The sequence below is a fragment of the Taudactylus pleione genome, unplaced genomic scaffold (assembly GCF_031769625.1).
Source record: "Taudactylus pleione unplaced genomic scaffold, aTauple2 ptg000046l, whole genome shotgun sequence".
In the NCBI taxonomy this organism is placed as follows: Eukaryota; Metazoa; Chordata; class Amphibia; order Anura; family Myobatrachidae; genus Taudactylus; species Taudactylus pleione.
Window position 1 is genome coordinate 4902113 of NW_028284448.1, and position 19003 is coordinate 4921115.

The 19003-nt window shown below is 39.1% G+C and overlaps 1 protein-coding gene across 2 annotated transcripts in view; it reads right to left on the reverse strand.

Annotated features, from left to right (window-relative positions):
- Positions 1–3961: 3961 nt before the first annotated feature.
- ATG5 (autophagy related 5) overlaps positions 3962–19003 on the reverse strand; it is a 215779-nt gene continuing 200737 nt past the window's right edge. For both annotated transcript variants that reach the window (XM_088460512.1, XM_088460514.1), the window contains one exon: positions 3962–5299. In XM_088460512.1, the coding sequence (XP_088316638.1) occupies positions 5163–5299 (137 nt within the window). In that variant the 3' untranslated portion in view covers positions 3962–5162. The remainder of the gene's footprint in view (positions 5300–19003) is intronic.

The window sequence follows — 19003 nt, forward strand, 5'->3', positions numbered from 1 at the left end:
AGATCGCACTAGAGAGAGCTCTAAGTGGATGTACAGGCTGCGTGCCCGGAGCATACAAAGGAGGGTGCCATTCCAGGTACCCTGCTAGCCAGATGCAGGGTTTCCCCCAGGGCCTTGTGCGATGACACTGCTCACACACCCCTAGTTATGGCCCTGACGTACATAACTTATTGGTCGGAGCCAGAGTAAGGGTGCTGCCATGCTCTGAGAATCAGAGCACTTTCATTAATTTAATTAATTACTATGTCGGTCTGTGATGGACATGCCATTTGAAGCAGTTGAACAATATGTTATGAGGTTTTTCTTTTTTTTGCCAAGTACAAGTATGCCTACATGAAACAAAGGATTAGTAAGCAATACAATGGGTCACACTTCAGTGAATGTGTGGACTGCATTTCATGTAATAATTTTTTAACATGTGCCAGTGGGCCCTGTTTGCCAGAGCATGCTGGCATTTGTGGGTGTGACAGAGACTGGGATCAGTGATATGTCAGTAAAGAACAATATTTAACCTATTATTATACTATTATTAACCCCACACCCAACGCACCAAAGGTGTGGGGAATAGCTGTAGTGCTACTGGTACTTAGTATACCTAGGGGGGGGGGGTGATACCTAGGGTACACAGTCCTGATGCTAACTGACCTGGTGCTGGATAAAAGCATGGTGAGGTGACCCCACACTGCGGGTTTCCCCTCTATGGTTCCACCAGCCCTGGCCATAGCTGTGTGCTAGTTAGCAGAAAATCAACCCCACACTTTTTATTTGTGTGCATTTACGCTTCCTAAAAATATGGAAGCATACACAGATCTTAAGAAGCTAAGCAGTGCTTGAAAATCGTGGCGGATTTACAGTGGAATAGGGGTGTTAGAGACCCATGGGCACCAATGGTAGCTTTCAAAAACAATTTTTTTTAAATACTGTATTTTGGCCCTGCAAACTGCTGGCAATGCCTATCAGTTTCAAAACCTTCTGCTTAGTAAATGTACCCTACGTGTCATTCATGACTTAGGACTGTCCTTTGTTACTCATATCCAATCACTACAAGAATATACAAACATCTCAAATAATATACTATACACTTTAGTTCATACACTCATTTCTTCTTTCATTGACTATTGTAATTCCTTTCTTACTTGTCTTTTCCTAAACACTTTTTAACCCATGAATCTATTTTGAATGCAGAGGCTCATAAAAAAACTCCTGTACTGTGTCACTCTCTACATTGGTTGCTTATATTTTACCATATTAAATATAGAATATTTCTATCAACATGCCAAGCCATAAAGAAAACTGCATTACTGGGGGAGGAGGATGTGCAAGATAGGATATAGATAAATAAGCAATAGGCTGAAGTTTGGGGGTGACGGCACGCCCTTAAGAGCAGGGCTGCATAACCCATTAGGTGATCTAGGCTCCTGTCTGGGCCCTGCTTGCTGCCTGCATATTAGAATTCAAGATCTTGGGAAGTCTGACAGTTTAGCAGCCCTCATGGAAACCTATAAGGGGCTGCTTTGCAGTCGAAAATGAATGGGTTGGGTCAAATATTGGACATATTTGCTGCGGTCCCTTCTCGAATCATGGAAATCATTAATATTTGAGAGAACCCCTGAAAACTAGTGTTTTTCAAGGGATATGCTGCAAATATTCAATAATAAATATACCCCTCTATGACATAAATCCTGAATGCTGCAAGTATGTACTAAGAATGGGTTAGTGTCCATTTCTCAGTAAAGCACTCTGGAATGTGAGTGCGCTATATAAATAACTGGTAAAAAAATAAATAATAAATAGTTGACTATGGTTCAATGGAAATTTTTATCGATCAAAGCCTAGTGAAGCATTTATAGTTATCAGTCACATCAAAACATTAAATACTGCCTTTGGAAACTATTGATGAGTCTCGTATCTCCTTTGCCACTCCATTGTTCTTTCAGTTCATACAAAGCCATCAAGAAGAACTGTTATTGGATACAGTCCATAGGATTCTGATTGTTCTGGGCATCCCTTGATTGATAAAACACAACCCTTTCATTAACTGGCAAACCATAGAAATAATTTCAGACCCAATCTGAAAGAGGTGTGACTGACAAACCCCAGAGAAAACTTTCCTAAAATATTAATAGACATCGAAAAGTCTGGTTATAAGTTACTTGAAAATAACACGTGCATGTTACACTATAAATCATATAAAGCTTAAACTGCATCTCATATTTATTTTACTAAAGCCGCCTCCAAAATATGCTAATAGAAATAATCACATACAAGACTTTTTCTGAACTACCATTTACAAAGATCAAATCATTTAGCAGAAAGGTTTCAACCAGAAACAAAATCATGTTTTTGTGGTTGTACCGTAACTTTTCCCTTAAGACCACCCAGAACCATCCCTACCAGACAGTTGTTTACAAAGCCTGGGCTACAACCAGAATATTTAGAAAGTAGCCACCGAAACATGTGCTAGATTGCAAATGTACATATAAAAAAATGTGGATGCTGTGCAGTCAGGTAGAAAGGATAAACCTGGATGAACATATAGAAACATATCCTGAATAACAGACCTAACAGTTTTTACAGACTTCATGCAATTCTGCAAAGTTCATATTTTGTTTTTCTATAAACACAGATTTAGCTTAATATGCACACAGAACCCAATGTAACCAGGGGGATGTAGTCAGCATCCCGCCGAGTGGGACGCAGACGGGCAAACAACCGGCGCCGAAATCCCGACAGTGTCGGGATCCCAATACCAGAATCCCGACCACCAGCATCCCAAAGTTAACTACTGGGCGTTAGTGAGAGGGTTAGGGTGCAGGGTAAGGCATTCGGAGGAAGGTTAGGGTTAGGCACTAGGTGGGAGGGTTAGGTTTAGGGTGTGGGGAGGGGGAAGATAGGTTTAGGCACTAGAGGAGGAGGTTAGGGTTAGGCACCGGGGAAAGAGGGTTAGGGGTAAGGGTTAGTCTTACCTTGTTTCCTTATGGGTGTTGGGATTCTGACTGTCGGGATGCCGCTGTCGGTATTCTGACCAGCGGCATCCCGACCGCTGGGATCTCATACCCAATACCAGATATTAGTTTTTTACTATGTCCATGTTTGTAATGAAAATGATTTGATTGCCTCGCCATAGTGCTGTAAAATGTATTACAATACACAATCTACCAATCATCTTTCAGAAATCTAGGCTATAGTGATTTCTGCAGTGGCTTTTATGAAGGTTCTATTACTGTCTGTACTACAGCTGATTGCATTACAGCACATGGAACAAATAATTTCCAGCATAATGGGAAGAATTTGCACCATTTCCAGTGCTCATGTACTAAAGTAAATGAAAGGAAACCAGCATTAAGGTGTTTATATTGTGTGGTGTTGTTACCACTACCTCTCTAGCAGCCTGTCATGGTTGATATTACACATTCACCTCACTCTTCCAAATTACAGTCCAGCAGGATTAACAGAAAATGGTTGCAAAAGCTTTACTTAACTAGCTATTAACATGTCACATCCGCTGCTAGGAAGGTGAAGAAATGGTTTAGCATCGATCAGTACTTGCTTGTCACTTTAGTTTACCTTTCTACGTATTATGGAAATACAAGTGTAGGGAATCTCCGAATGTGTCCACTGTAACAGAGTTTCACATGGTACCTTAATGCCCCTAATTTGCGAAGCACTGCCAATGTAAATCATCAATAATTATAGAGGAATCCAGCATAAAGGCATGTTTTGAACAGAGATACAGCACTAAATCTGTCTACACACCTGGTAGAAATTGATGAGCAGTTGTGTGGGCCAGAATATAAATAAAATATAAATAAATGGAAGACACTTCATGTAGTATTAAATGAGAGATCAAAACATGGGTGCCAATGAATAGCAATGTTGGTAATAACATCACATACAGTAGGACTTGGCCAGTCCTTTGTTCTCAGGAAGAATTGCAACAAAGCTAATTATTATTGTGATTTATTAAAAAAAAAAAGAAAATATATGGAAAATATCACCTGGAGGCTGAGTCATCCATAATGTGCATTGACATTGACTGATACATATAGAAAAGGCACCTAAATGCATTTCAGATCCAATATTGCAATGATTAAAGGTATAGAGAAACCAGAGCATTTCAATATAATTTTTTATACAATAAGTGATATTCACTGTTTAATATATTTTAATTTCAAATTTAATGACCATAGATGCATGCTAGCTCACACATTCAACAACGTTAGCAATGTGGAAGATGTAATTGCGCGGGAGTTAATTAATCTATCCAAGCTCTGGTGCAACAACTCTGACCACAATGAAACTTGAAAAACACACATTATAGTAAAATGGGTAATTTGTATTTTCAAGATTAGTTTGAAATGCACAATAGTAATGAGCAATACACCATAAAAAAAATATCAACATACAATTCTGCAAATTTGACAAAATAGCATTTCATAGGTTGATCCAACTATTTGTGCAGATGACCTATGTTCTATTTGAGCTGCTTTAGGCTAATGATGGTTAATTTCTCCAGCAGAGCATATAACTTAAAAAAAATGTAGTCCTTTAACCTCATAAGCAGAGTAAATGTGTATAACTGCTGGCATCTGGCAAATTTATGTCTAAGCAGATATTTTGATACTTTTATGAACATGGCATATTTGATTTGAAGTAGAGTTGTAGTATTTCAAGTATGAAACTAGTAACTGATTCTCTGCTAAACCTTGTTGTACAAAAACTTACCCAAAACAACTTCAACTAAACTGGATATTGGGTGAAGTTGCTACACTTGCTTTTTCCTCTATTCAGATTTGAGTCTTTTTCTCATATAGATTTGAACCCTGGCTGCATGAAAGAAAGCAAAGTTGAAAGCAATTCAGCACAGTTTAAAGTACAAACTAGGAATGGATGGAACATACTGTCACTGACTCTCCAAGTATGTTTGTATTTTACTGGAATACAGCAGGAGGCTTCCAGCAGGCCTCCTTGTTAAACCAGGCTCAAGTGATGGCAGAGCAAAATAGTATAACGGACAGTTAGAGCTCTGAAAAGTCACAGGAACAACCTGTCTTCTTGCTCATTAGGTTTAGACCCTGTCTACCAAAAGTCAGGCTGCGATGTAATCTTGGAAAGTCTAGTCCAAGTGTGGCAATCTCTTTCACTTAAGCACAGCATGTCCTTCAGTCAGTGGGTTGCGGAACAATGCTTATGTGGAGGAAGTTGTCAGGATAGCTTAGATGTTCACTAAGCCATTGTAATGGCGTCTCCAACAAAGGTTCTATGCCGTGGATCATCACCTGATACTTCTTCTCTCCATCTAGAAACAATGATAAAAGTTACAAAGTGATTGGTAAGCTGTACAGATCATTTTGACTGGCAAGTATTGAGAGTAATGTGAATTAACATGTGAAAACAGATTCATTTATTTACATAAAACAACGGCAAACATGTTACATCATTCAGCAGCACTAGACAACTGTGAAACAAAATAGACATACATAATGTATTTACAAATGACACCGTATATATTTAGAAATAGATTTTTCTAACTAACCTCCTCAATGTTCTTCACAAGTCATACTACACTCTTCTATATAAAACTTTCCTTTATAGCTTCCAGTTAATCAGTTAAAATAGCACATGAATGTCTACACAAGTCACTCAATATGGCCTTTACTCTCATTCCAAGAGATTGTTTTTAAGCAAATTTTGTTTTCATCTTTCATAGTAAGTTATCAATATGGCGATGTTGGTTAAATACTGATCAGGTATCTGATGTAATATAAAATGGAATGGCAACAGACTACAAATATCTTTAATATCACTTACAAAACATTATACAATTTAGCATAAACAAGTTTACTTTGTAAACAGTATAATCATAGCTTAATTGTTTAGAGGCTAGCACACAGAAATATGTGCTAATTAACATGGTCAGAGAAGATAATGTATAGAAGCAGTGCAACCAAAATGGTAATGCATGCAAATCAAACCCGTCCAAACTGATTTGTACCGAGTTCTGAATCAGTGTAGTTAATCCTTATAACAATACTAATTTATTAAATTATTACTATATCATTTTCATATTATTTCTGCTGACTCTGGGAATGAGTAATTATGTGTTTGCGAGTCATCTATGATAAAGTGCTCATATACTACGTATTCATCCTCAATTATTCATCTGCAGGTCTCCAGAACTTAGCACTAGAGGAGAGTAGACATTCTAAGATGTTTGGTTAAAAGGGCTTCAAATTGAAGCTGAGTCACTCTGTCTGCCCAAACTACATGGAATGCTTCTCCGAAGGAGACATCTCACACACAGTATAAACTAACTTCATAAATCACATTCATTATTGGGAAAAGTTACTTTTGCTGTAGCATTGGTGCAATTAAACATTCATACTAAAAACCCTAATGGACAGATACCAGCATTTGGCTCCCCAAAAATATATAATGCACATTCCAAGGAGCAGACAGATTGTGCACCACAGCTAGGAATCTGTCTGGGCGACTTAAAATGCATTATCTTTACAAATCGGCTGTGGTTTGTAACCAGCATTATTGCTGTAGATCTATTTTATTTTTACCACTCTGCTGGGACAAAAGCAAATAATGCAGAGGAAACAGTGGGTTTTAAAATAACTAAACACATTCTGAACACAGAAAATATATCTTCTCAGCGCTGAAAACTAATGGAGTTTAATTCCTCATTACACATCTCATGTAACCATCAAATGTTATCAGTAGTTGCTGTAAATGTAGTTTTTCTCTTGTTTAAACATTTTGCAGTTTATATAAAAGTTGTCTGAATATAGTAGCCACCTAGAGAAAGATACATATACCTCTGTCTATTTTATCAGCCTACAAACGTTACCAGAGATAAGAAGCAGTGAAACCTCCACAATTTTATGTATTACAACGTTATTGGCAGGTCTGTGAGATGAGATATCCATCCGGACAATAATAAGAAATCTCATAAACATGGCATTAGGACAGTCACAAAAGGACCTGATAATGTTGGATCTGACAAAATATGTTTAACCAATGAATGCCCAGTAGTTTTAGGAACAGTTTGATAATGACTAACATGCCAACTCCTCCTGGGGTCTGTGCAATTTCCATTCCATTCACAAGAAATGACATAGGAAAATATACATGAAGGTAAAAATTCTAAATAATCATAACCTTAAAACATGACTGCCTAGCTCAAGATGCGTGATAAGTCACCACAATTACAGTCCATAATGCAAATAAAAACAGTAAGTATGTATACTTATATATCTACATATTAATTGTGTAAGGCTGTCCCGTCTCCCCCATGCGCTAATCTCAATGGCTCCCACTGCGACAGCCATAGGAGAGGATTAACGGTGACTGGGGAAAGTATAGGAGCGTGGGTGGGTCAGGACAGAGCCACGGCTGTTAGTGGAGGGAGGAGGGACAGAGCTGTGTCAGGGTGGGGGGATTGAGCCACGACTGAAGTAGGAGGGGGACAGAAGAGCTGGCGGGGTCAGCCAGAGAAGTGGCAGAACAGAGTGAGAGGTGGACTCTAAGGTGACCCGGTATATGCTGGGTCCCTTAAAGTAGCATATATATAAATGGGTTGGGTATGAAATCCTGATGCTGCAAGCTCGTACATGCAGAAACCCGACAGCAGCGGTAAGTATACTATCGCTACTACCCCTCCCCCCCCAACCCTCCCTTAGTGGTGCCTAACCCTAACCTTCCAGGGGGTGCCTAACCCTAACCCCCCCTTCCCCGAGCTAACCGCGCATAATTACACGGATCCTTGTTCAGAATTCCGGCAGTCGGGATACCGACGTCAGTATGCTGATCCCATTCGGGATATCTGCATTTTGCCGGGCGGCGGGATTCCGGCGTTGGTATATCGATGGCCGGCATCCTGTCCGCCGGCATATTGACTACATCCATATATATATATGTACACAGTGTACCTGTGAAAATAAAACAATGACGCTTCGTAGTGCAATTGCGTAGTGTTTACACTCTGTGGCAGAACTCAGAAATAGTGGATAAGCCAATACCAAAATTATATCAATAAACTGCTTATTGGAACAACTTGTGAAGGAACTTCCAAATTATCTTATTCTTATCTAGAAACATCTCAAAAGAAGATAAAATGCAAACACATAAGGGTAAAAGCCTGCGATTTTGAAAACCTGGTAAGTTTCCGGTGAGTTTCGTCTCCGTATGTAATAGAATGCGGCTAGACACAAAGTGGGCAGAAATCAACCAGAATCAATTTAATCAGATGTAACAGGTAAAAAGTGTCTCTGCTTTGTGAGATTGCTCAAATTTCATAAATTTTGTGCTATCTGTCCAGGCAAAACATAATAAATAGTCATATAAAACAAATGCATTACTTTGCCACTGCTTAATACTCAATTAAGGAGCCCCCAAAAATGTACATATATTTATCGCTCATAATTATTTCATTACTTTATCACTGAAGGCAAAATTTTTAAAAATAACAACATTTCAAATTATGCTGACAATATTATTTTTATGTTAAACAAGGCCATTTAAATTAATTAATGATATACTTGTATCCATGCAGACATGCTACCACATATTTGTTAGTGCTTCTATCATTATTTAAAATACCAGTACAGTACATTTAAAATAAAATAATCACTATATTTATGAACATGTTAAACTGTCAGAAATACCATTCCTAGAGGTGGCCCTAACACGTTTCACCTTGAATATATCAGTCATCAATTAACTTTTTAAGGGTGGGATTTTTTTTTTAATCCAATATTGGTAAATGTTAAATGGATTATTCTGTATTCATGTTCCCTGTTATGGAGAGTCTGGCAGCAGTTTTTTCTTTCACCATTTACTCTGATTTGCCTATTTTACACACACACACACACATATATATATATATATATATATACACACATATATATATATATATATATATATATATATAGGCCCAAGTGGTGCCTAAACCTAACCTCCCCCCACAAAGCCTAGCTCTTCTCCCCCTATGGTGCCTAAAGCTAGCCCCCCCCCCCACCCCATGGCTAGTAGCTAAGGGCACCCCAGCTTACCTTTGATCGGGGTACTTGGTAACTGTCTCACTTTTAAAAGCAAAGTTGCTGTGAGCTTTAAACCTTGATAGCATACCCTGAGTTTAACACTAACTTGATGGCTATGTCCATGTTATAATTCTGAGCAATAGAGTAGGGACTTGCAGTAAAGTGGGGTCCCGCGACGATAGGCTGCAAGCTTAAATGCATTGATCAATTCATGAACCAAAACCCCACTGTTTATGTTTATTATTATTATTGTTAGTTATTATGGTGAGTGCAGAGCCCCTGTGATTTCTATTTAAACAATGTGGTCACATACCATGTTGCACCCCAAATCTAGGAATGGTGAGTGCCGTGGATTAGTGCTTTTTGTTTATTATGATTAAGTTTTATAATGAATCATTTTTGTGATCACATTTTCTCATGCACCCTTTTTAACTAGTTATCTAACTTGTGTCAGCTGTTTTCCTAGGTGCTTTGCAACAGGTGTGCTTGGTAACTGTCTCACATTTTAAAGCAAAGTTGCTGTGAGCTGTAAACCTTGATAGCATACCCTGAGTTTAACACCAATGTGATTGCTATGGCCATGTTATAATTCTGAGCAATAGAGTAGGGACTTGCAGTAAAGTGGGGTCCAGTGACGATGGGCTGCAAGCTTAAATGCATTGATCAATTCATGAACCAAAACCCCACTGTTTATGTTTATTATTATTATTGTTAGTTATTATGGTGAGTGCAGAGCCCCTGTGATTTATATATATATATATATATTGGCCCAAGTGGTGCCTAAACCTAATCTCCCCCCACAAAGCCTAGCTCTTCTCCCCCTATGGTGCCTAAAGCTAACCCCCCCCACCCCATGGCTAAAAGCTATGGGCACCCCGGCTTACCTTTGATCGGGGTGCCGTCTGTCGGGATTCCGGCGTCATTCTGTGGGCTTGCGCCTATGTTAAATCCTGGGGTGGGGTATTTTAACTACATCCTATATATATATATATATATATATATATATATACACATACACGTAGATATAGGCGGCACTCTCAGTGTATATAAAAAAAAAACTAGAGGATTCCCAGCCTCTTGCTCGTTCAACGTTTCAATTTTATTTCAAATTTTTCGTCAGGAACACAGAAATAATGCAAACTTCTTACCTTAAATATCAGTGAAAGACTCCCTCCACCGTGACTGATCATGACTCCCTCGTGTCCGGACTGCACTAATGACGTCATCCACAGCGCCGTATCTCCGTGGAACTGACGGCAGACACCGGACTCGAGGTTGCCAGGCAACACCAACTAACAACAAAAATACTTCACGTACTGAACACCAACATTAAAAGACATCCAAGTAGATAGAGACAAAACAGAAGGACATTACATATGCGTATAGAGAAACTATGACCTATACAGGGCCATACAATATCGCTAAAGGGCTAGCAGAAATTATCCTAAGAACAAGCAAAGTTTAAGAGTATATGCTGTAAAGATCAAGTATATGGGAAAAAGAATTATATCAAATACAGGAAAGTAGAGTTACAGAAAACAAGTCAATGATAAATTTTCATTCAGACCAAAAGGTCTGACAGTGTTCAAACCATGTATCCAGCGAGCCTCTCTTTGCAATAGGTTTCTGGCACGGTCTCCTCCTTTGATGTTAGGTGGAATGTAGTCAATCATCTTGTATTTAAGAGAGGATAAATTGTGGCCAAATTCCTTAAAGTGTCTGGCCACTGGTTGTTCCGTGGTCCTTCCTTCTAGTGCCAGACGTATGGCGCTTCTGTGCAGAGCCATTCTCTCTTTAAATTGTCTTGTGGTTTTGCCTATGTAATATAAATCACACAGGCATTTGATGTAATAAATTACAAACTGGCTACTACACGTGAGTCTATGCTTAATTAATATTTTGTTTCCGGTGTGAGGATGATAAAAGCAATCTCCCGTCTCTAAATAGCCGCATGTGGTGCAACCAAGGCATTTAAAGTTTCCCATTTTCTTGTTCAAAAAATGTGAGGGTTTCATTTTACCCATGTTTGTTATATCTGTCTTAACGACCATGTCTCTGATATTACGTCCCCTTTTATGACATGGTAATAGTTGTGCATGTTTCAGCAATGGCAAAGAGTCGTCCATATTAATGATGGGCCAGAATCTTTTGGCTGTTCTTTTCAAACTATCACTAGCCACAGAGAATTCATTTAACCAGATAATCGTGTTATCAGCGACTCTCTTTACTGATGTTTTTTGCAGCAATTCTTTTCTAGGTATAACTGAAGCTTTTTCTCTTGCTTGTTTTAGCAATGACCTGGGATATCCCCTGCGGAGAAATTTATTATATACAATCTCCATATGTTTCTTTTCATCCTCAGTATCTGAACAAATCCGTCGAACTCTTAAGAATTGCGAATAGGGTAGTCCTTTTTTAAGTGATCCAAGATGGCAACTGGTAGCTAAGAGTAAATTATTGGCATCTGTGGGCTTTTGATATACCGAAGTTCTCAATTTGCCTTCATCACATGTGACCAGTGCATCAAGGAAATGTATTTCTCTCTGGTCTATTTCAAAAGTAAATTTGATGTTTTTATCCATGGAATTCACCGCTGTCATCATATCTAGGAATCCTTCCTTAGTACCACTCCACAGCATAAACACGTCATCTATATAGCGTGTGTAGAAAAGGATATTAGAAGTTTATTCCCGATTTTCCAGGAACATCACCTTTTCCACTTTGAATATGAACGTGTTCGCATAAGCTGGGGCCACGCAAGAACCCATTTCGCAGCCCGATGTTTGGATGTAGAATTCACCGTTGAAGAGGAAATAATTTCTAGTAAGTACTCTATCAAGGAGTTCCAAAAAAAATGACAGATTAGGGCCCTTGTAATGGATATTATCCAGCAGGAGTTCCTCCACAGCTTCTAATCCCCTGTGGTGTGGTATGTTAGTATATAAGCTGACAATATCAGCTGTGCAAAGCCAAATGTCCTTGGGAAGAGGATCAAATAGTCGCAATTTATTCAGAAACATGGTGGTATCTTTTAAATAAGTATCCTGAAGTTGTATCACAGGCTGTAAAAAATGATCAAGGTACCTTGAGATGTCATAAAATAAAGAGTTTCTGGCCGATATAATAGGCCGTCCAGGTGGCTTTTCACAATTTTTATGGAGTTTCGGAATAAGGTAAAATACAGGTACCTTTGGACTTTCGATGATAAGCGAGGCTGCTATTTGTTTGGTAATAAACTTATATTCCACAGCATCCTGTAGAATGTCCTCGATCTCCTTGACAAAAAACGGTGTGGGATCCTCTTTTAGTTTGCGATATACTTCATCATCTGCAAGTTGACGGTCTGCTTCCAAAATGTAATCCTTCAAGTCCAAAATCACAATACCGCCCCCCTTATCGGCAGGGCGTATTACCACATCATCATATGTAGAAAGCGCCTTTAAGGCCCTACATTCATTGATAGTCAGATTTTCAGAGAAGTGTAGTTTAAAGTCATCACTTTCATCTACAATGTTATGTAGAATTTTAGTATATGTTTTAATGGCATGATTGGTAGAGGCTGGGTCAAATAAAGTTTTAGATTTTATGGGGCACTTTTCTGATGCTGTGATATTTATAGCTACGGCCTCCTGATCCCCAAAGAACTCTTTTAATCGTAATTGTCGATTAAATCGACATAAATCGATCTTACTTTGGAATTTATTGTGTCTATTAGTCGGAACAAAACTTAATTCTTTCATAAGGACCTGCTCCTCATCCTCCGTTAAAGTCCTTGAGGATAAATTGTAAATCAATTTTTCTTTCTTGCCCTCACACCTCCTTTGCCTCTCACACTGTCCTCCTCTCCTGTTCCACGTTCTGGTATTCGATCTTTTTTTGCCCGTGTAGTAACCCCCAAAGGGGGACGCTGTGCCGTTGTTTTTGAACTTGTTCCAGCACATTCTGGCTCACTATTTAAGGAATGCGCTCCACTCGATGTCTCTGTTTCTAAGGGGAACAGTCTGCTCCTCTGGAAACGTGTAAATTGCCTGTTCTTGTTTGGAACATTGTAAACCCAACTATACACTCTTTTTTCTTCGTAATCTCGATTTACAGTTAAGACTTTTGACTTTTTAAACTGTATTAAATCCTTTCTGTATTTATCAACTTGTTGCTGTAACTTTTCTACCCAATTAACAGTGATGTCTGATGTTAATTTCACCAGATGTACTTCTTCATATTTGTTGATCTTTTCCTTTACAGCATTTAATTCTTTTGTTGATTCTTCTATGACTAGAAGTATTAAGTCAAATGACGCTTTGTTTAGTATTGCAGTCCATTTACGACAAAATTCTGAACCGTGTCGACCTATAGTAGGGATATTGCGAATTCTGAACCCTCGGGGGATTTTTTTCTCCCTAAAATAGTCAGAGAGGGTCACTCCATGTAGAAAAAAATCCACCTCTCTCTTTTTTAATTTCAATAAATGGCTGTAATGTTGCTGGACTGATTCCTCTCCCGCAGTTGCCGTTAAGTTTTCCTTAAATAGGATTCTGGTGGCATCCTCATCTGAATAGAGATGTTGTTCCCCAAGGGGTAATACAATGTCCTGATATCCCACTGTTTCGTCCAACACCTGGCTTTCTGACATCACCGTGCCAATAACACCCCGTGTAAATAATATATACAAAAACACAGATCACTGAAAGGAATGTCACTGAAGAAAATATAAAAGCAGGTGTCCTAGCAAAGGAAATCCATATAGATCCTCAAGCATCAAGCCTCCAAAGCACGCTCGGCACTCCTGCTGTATAAAGTAGAAAAGTCCTGGGTGCCTTCCCCAGATGGATATCCAAAGTACAAACACGTAGATATAAGCGGCACTCTCAGTGTATATGAAAAAAAATACTAGAGGATTCCCAACCTCTTGCTCATTCAACGTTTCAAATTTACTTAAAATTTTTTGTCAGAAATAATGCAAACCTCTTACCTTAAATATCAGTGAAAGACTCCCTCCATCGTGACTGATCATGACTCCCTCGTGTCCGGACTGCACTAATGACGTCATCCACAGCGCCGTATCTCCGTGGAACTGACGGCAGACATCGGACTCGAGGTTGCCAGGCAACACCAACTAACAACAAAAATACTTCACGTACTGAACACCAACATTAAAAGACATCCAAGTAGATAGAGACAAAACAGAAGGACATTACATATGCGTATAGAGAAACTATGACCTATACCGGGCCATACAATATCGCTAAAGGGCTAGCAGAAATTATCCTAAGAACAAACAAAGTTTAACAGTATATGCTGTAAATAACTTCGGTATATCAAAAGCCCACAGATGCCAATAATTTACTCTTGGCTACCAGTTGCCATCATGGATCACTTAAAAAAGGACTACCCTATTCGCAATTCTTAAGAGTTCGACGCATATGTAATGTCCTTCTGTTTTGTCTCTATCTACTTGGATGTCTTTTAATGTTGGTGTTCAGTAAGTGAAGTATTTTTGATGTTAGTTGGTGTTGCCTGGCAACCTCGAGTCCGGTGTCTGCCGTCAGTTCCACGGAGATACGGCGCTGTGGATGACGTCATTAGTGCAGTCCGGACACGAGGGAGTCTTGATCAGTCACGGTGGAGGGAGTCTTTCACTGATATTTAAGGTAAGAAGTTTGCATTATTTCTGTGTTCCTGACGAAAAATTTGAAGTAAATTTGAAACGTTGAACGAGCAAGAGGTTGGGAATCCTCTAGTCATTTTTTCATATACACTGAGAGTGCCGCCTATATCTACGTGTTTGTACTTTGGATATTTATCTGGGGAAGGCACCCAGGACTTTTCTACTTTATACAGCGGGAGTGCCGAGCGTGCTTTGGAGGCTTGATGCTTGAGGATCTATGTGGATTTCCTTTGCTAGGGCACCTGCTTTTATATTTTCTTCAGTGACATTCCTTTCAGTGATCTGTGTTTTGTATATATTATTTACACGGGGTGTTATTGGCACGGAAAGCCAGGTGTTGGAGGAAACAGTGGGATATCAGGACATTATATTACCCCTTGGGGAACAACATCTCTATTCAGATGAGGATGCCACCAGAATCCTATTTAAGGAAAACTTAACGGCAACTGCGGGAGAGGAATCAGTCCAGCAACATTACAGCCATTTATTGAAATTAAAAAAGAGAGGTGTGGATTTTTTTCTACATGGAGTGACCCTCTCGGACTATTTTAGGGAGAAAAAAATCCCCCGAGGGTTCAGAATTCGCAATATCCCTACTATAGGTCGACACAGTTCAGAATTTTGTCGTAAATGGGCTGCAATACTAAACAAAGCGTCATTTGACTTAATACTTCTAGTCATAGAAGAATCAACAAAAGAATTAAATGCTGTAAAGGAAAAGATCAACAAATATGAAGAAGTACATCTGGTGAAATTAACATCAGACATCACTGTTAATTGGGTAGAAAAGTTACAGCAACAAGTTGATAAATACAGAAAGGATTTAATACAGTTTAAAAAGTCAAAAGTTTTAACTGTAAATCGGGATTACAAAGAAAAAAGAGTGTATAGTTGGGTTTACAACGTTCCAAACAAGAACAGGCAATTTACACGTTTCCAGAGGAGCAGACGGTTCCCCTTAGAAACAGAGACATCGAGTGGAGCGCATTCCTCAAATAGTGAGCCAGAATGTGCTGGAACAAGTTCAAAAACAATGGCACAGCGTCCCCCTTGGGGGGGTTACTACACGGGCAAAAAAAGATCGAATACCAGAACGTGGAACAGGAGAGGAGGACAGTGTGAGAGGCAAAGGAGGTGTGAGGGCAAGAAAGAAAAATTGATTTACAATTTATCCTCAAGGACTTTAACGGAGGATGAGGAGCAGGTCCTTATGAAAGGATTAAGTTTTGTTCCGACTAATAGACACAATAAATTCCAAAGTAAGATCGATTTATGTCGATTTAATCGACAATTACGATTAAAAGAGTTCTCTGGGGATCAGGAGGTCGTAGCTATAAATATCACAGCATCAGAAAAGTGCCTCATAAAATCTAAAACTTTATTTGACCCAGCCTCTACCAATCATGCCATTAAAACATATACTAAAATTCTACATAACAATGTAGATGAAAGTGATGACTTTAAACTACACTTCTCTGAAAATCTGACTATCAATGAACGTAGGGCCTTAAAGGCGCTTTTTCTACATATGATGATGTGGTAATACGCCCTGCCGATAAGGGGGGCGGTATTGTGATTTTGTACTTGAAGGATTACATTTTGGAAGCAGACCGTCAACTTGCAGATGATGAAGTATATCGCAAACTAAAAGAGGACCCCACACCATTTTTTGTCAAGGAGATCGAGGACATTCTACAGGATGCTGTGGAACATAAGTTTATTACCAAACAAATAGCAGCCTCGCTCATCATCGAAAGTCCAAAGGTACTTGTATTTTACCTTATTCCGAAACTCCATAAAAATTGTGAAAAGCCACCTGAACGGCCTATTATATCGGCCAGAAACTCTTTATTTTATGACATCTCAAGGTACCTTGATCATTTTTTACAGCCTGTGATACAACTTCAGGATACTTATTTAAAAGATACCACCATGTTTCTGAATAAATTGCGACTATTTGATCCTCTTCCCAAGGACATTTGGCTTTGCACAGCTGATATTGTCAGCTTATATACTAACATACCCCACCACAGGGGATTAGAAGCTGTGGAGGAACTCCTGCTGGATAATATCCATTACAAGGGCCCTAATCTGTCATTTTTTTTGGAACTCCTTGATAGAGTACTTACTAGAAATTATTTCCTCTTCAACGGTGAATTCTACATCCAAACATCGGGCTGCGAAATGGGTTCTTGCGTGGCCCCAGCTTATGCAAACACGTTCATGTTCAAAGTGGAAAAGGTGATGTTCCTGGAAAATCGGGAATATACTTCTAATATCCTTTTCTACACACGCTATATAGATGACGTGTTTATGCTGTGGAGTGGTACTAAGGAAGGATTCCTAGATATGATGACAGCGGTAAATTCCATGGATAAAAACATCAAATTTACTTTTGAAATAGACCAGAGAGAAATACATTTCCTTGATGTACTGGTCACATGTGATGAAGGCAAATTGAGAACTTCGGTATATCAAAAGCCCACAGATGCCAATAATTTACTCTTGGCTACCAGTTGCCATCTTGGATCACTTAAAAAAGGACTACCCTATTCGCAATTCTTAAGAGTTCGACGGATTTGTTCAGATACTGAGGATGAAAAGAAACATATGGAGATTGTATATAATAAATTTCTCCGCAGGGGATATCCCAGATCATTGCTAAAACAAGCAAGAGAAAAAGCTTCAGTTATACCTAGAAAAGAATTGCTGCAAAAAACATCAGTAAAGAGAGTCGCTGATAACACGATTATCTGGTTAAATGAATTCTCTGTGGCTAGTGATAGTTTGAAAAGAACAGCCAAAAGATTCTGGCCCATCATTAATATGGACGACTCTTTGCCATTGTTGAAACATGCACAACTATTACCATGTCATAAAAGGGGACGTAATATCAGAGACATGGTCGTTAAGACAGATATAACAAACATGGGTAAAATGAAACCCTCACATTTTTTGAACAAGAAAATGGGAAACTTTAAATGCCTTGGTTGCACCACATGCGGCTATTTAGAGACGGGAGATTGCTTTTATCATCCTCATACCGGAAACAAAATATTAATTAAGCATAGACTCACGTGTAGTAGCCAGTTTGTAATTTATTACATCAAATGCCTGTGTGGTTTACATTACATAGGCAAAACCACAAGACAATTTAAAGAGAGAATGGCTCTGCACAGAAGCGCCATACGTCTGGCACTAGAAGGAAGGACCACGGAACAACCAGTGGCCAGACACTTTAAGGAATTTGGCCACAATTTATCCTCTCTTAAATACAAGATGATTGACTACATTCCACCTAACATCAAAGGAGGAGACCGTGCCAGAAACCTATTGCAAAGAGAGGCTCGCTGGATACATGGTTTGAACACTGTCAGACCTTTTGGTCTGAATGAAAATTTATCATTGACTTGTTTTCTGTAACTCTACTTTCCTGTATTTGATATAATTCTTTTTCCCATATACTTGATCTTTACAGCATATACTCTTAAACTTTGCTTGTTCTTAGGATAATTTCTGCTAGCCCTTTAGCGATATTGTATGGCCCGGTATAGGTCATAGTTTCTCTATACGCATATGTAATGTCCTTCTGTTTTGTCTCTATCTACTTGGATGTCTTTTAATGTTGGTGTTCAGTACGTGAAGTATTTTTGTTGTTAGTTGGTGTTGCCTGGCAACCTCGAGTCCGGTGTCTGCCGTCAGTTCCACGGAGATACGGCGCTGTGGATGACGTCATTAGTGCAGTCCGGACACGAGGGAGTCATGATCAGTCACGGTGGAGGGAGTCTTTCACTGATATTTAAGGTAAGAAGTTTGCATTATTTCTGTGTTCCTGACGAAGAATTTGAAGTAAATTTGAAACGTTGAACGAGCAAGAGGCTGGGAATCCTCTAGCATTTTTTTCATATACACTGAGAGTGCCGCCTATATCTACGTGTTTGTACTTTGGATATCCATCTGGGGAAGGCACCCAGGACTTTTCTACTTTATACAGCAGGAGTGCCGAGCGTGCTTTGGAGGCTATATATATATATATATATAAATAAAACAATACTTGGGGCAGCACTCCACGGACCTCACAGCAACACAAAGTTATTGCAACGTTTCAGATTTATTGAAAATGTTTCGTCAAGCCTTGGATTTGTGACCAGCCTCTGCCTGTCATAACGGAGCTTGCACCCCGGCTGCTGCACCTTCTGCTAGGAGTGCCGGTCCACTTGTTATATATTTATATATATATATATATTAGGGATGAGCGGGTTCGGTTCCCTGAGAACCGAACCCACCCGAA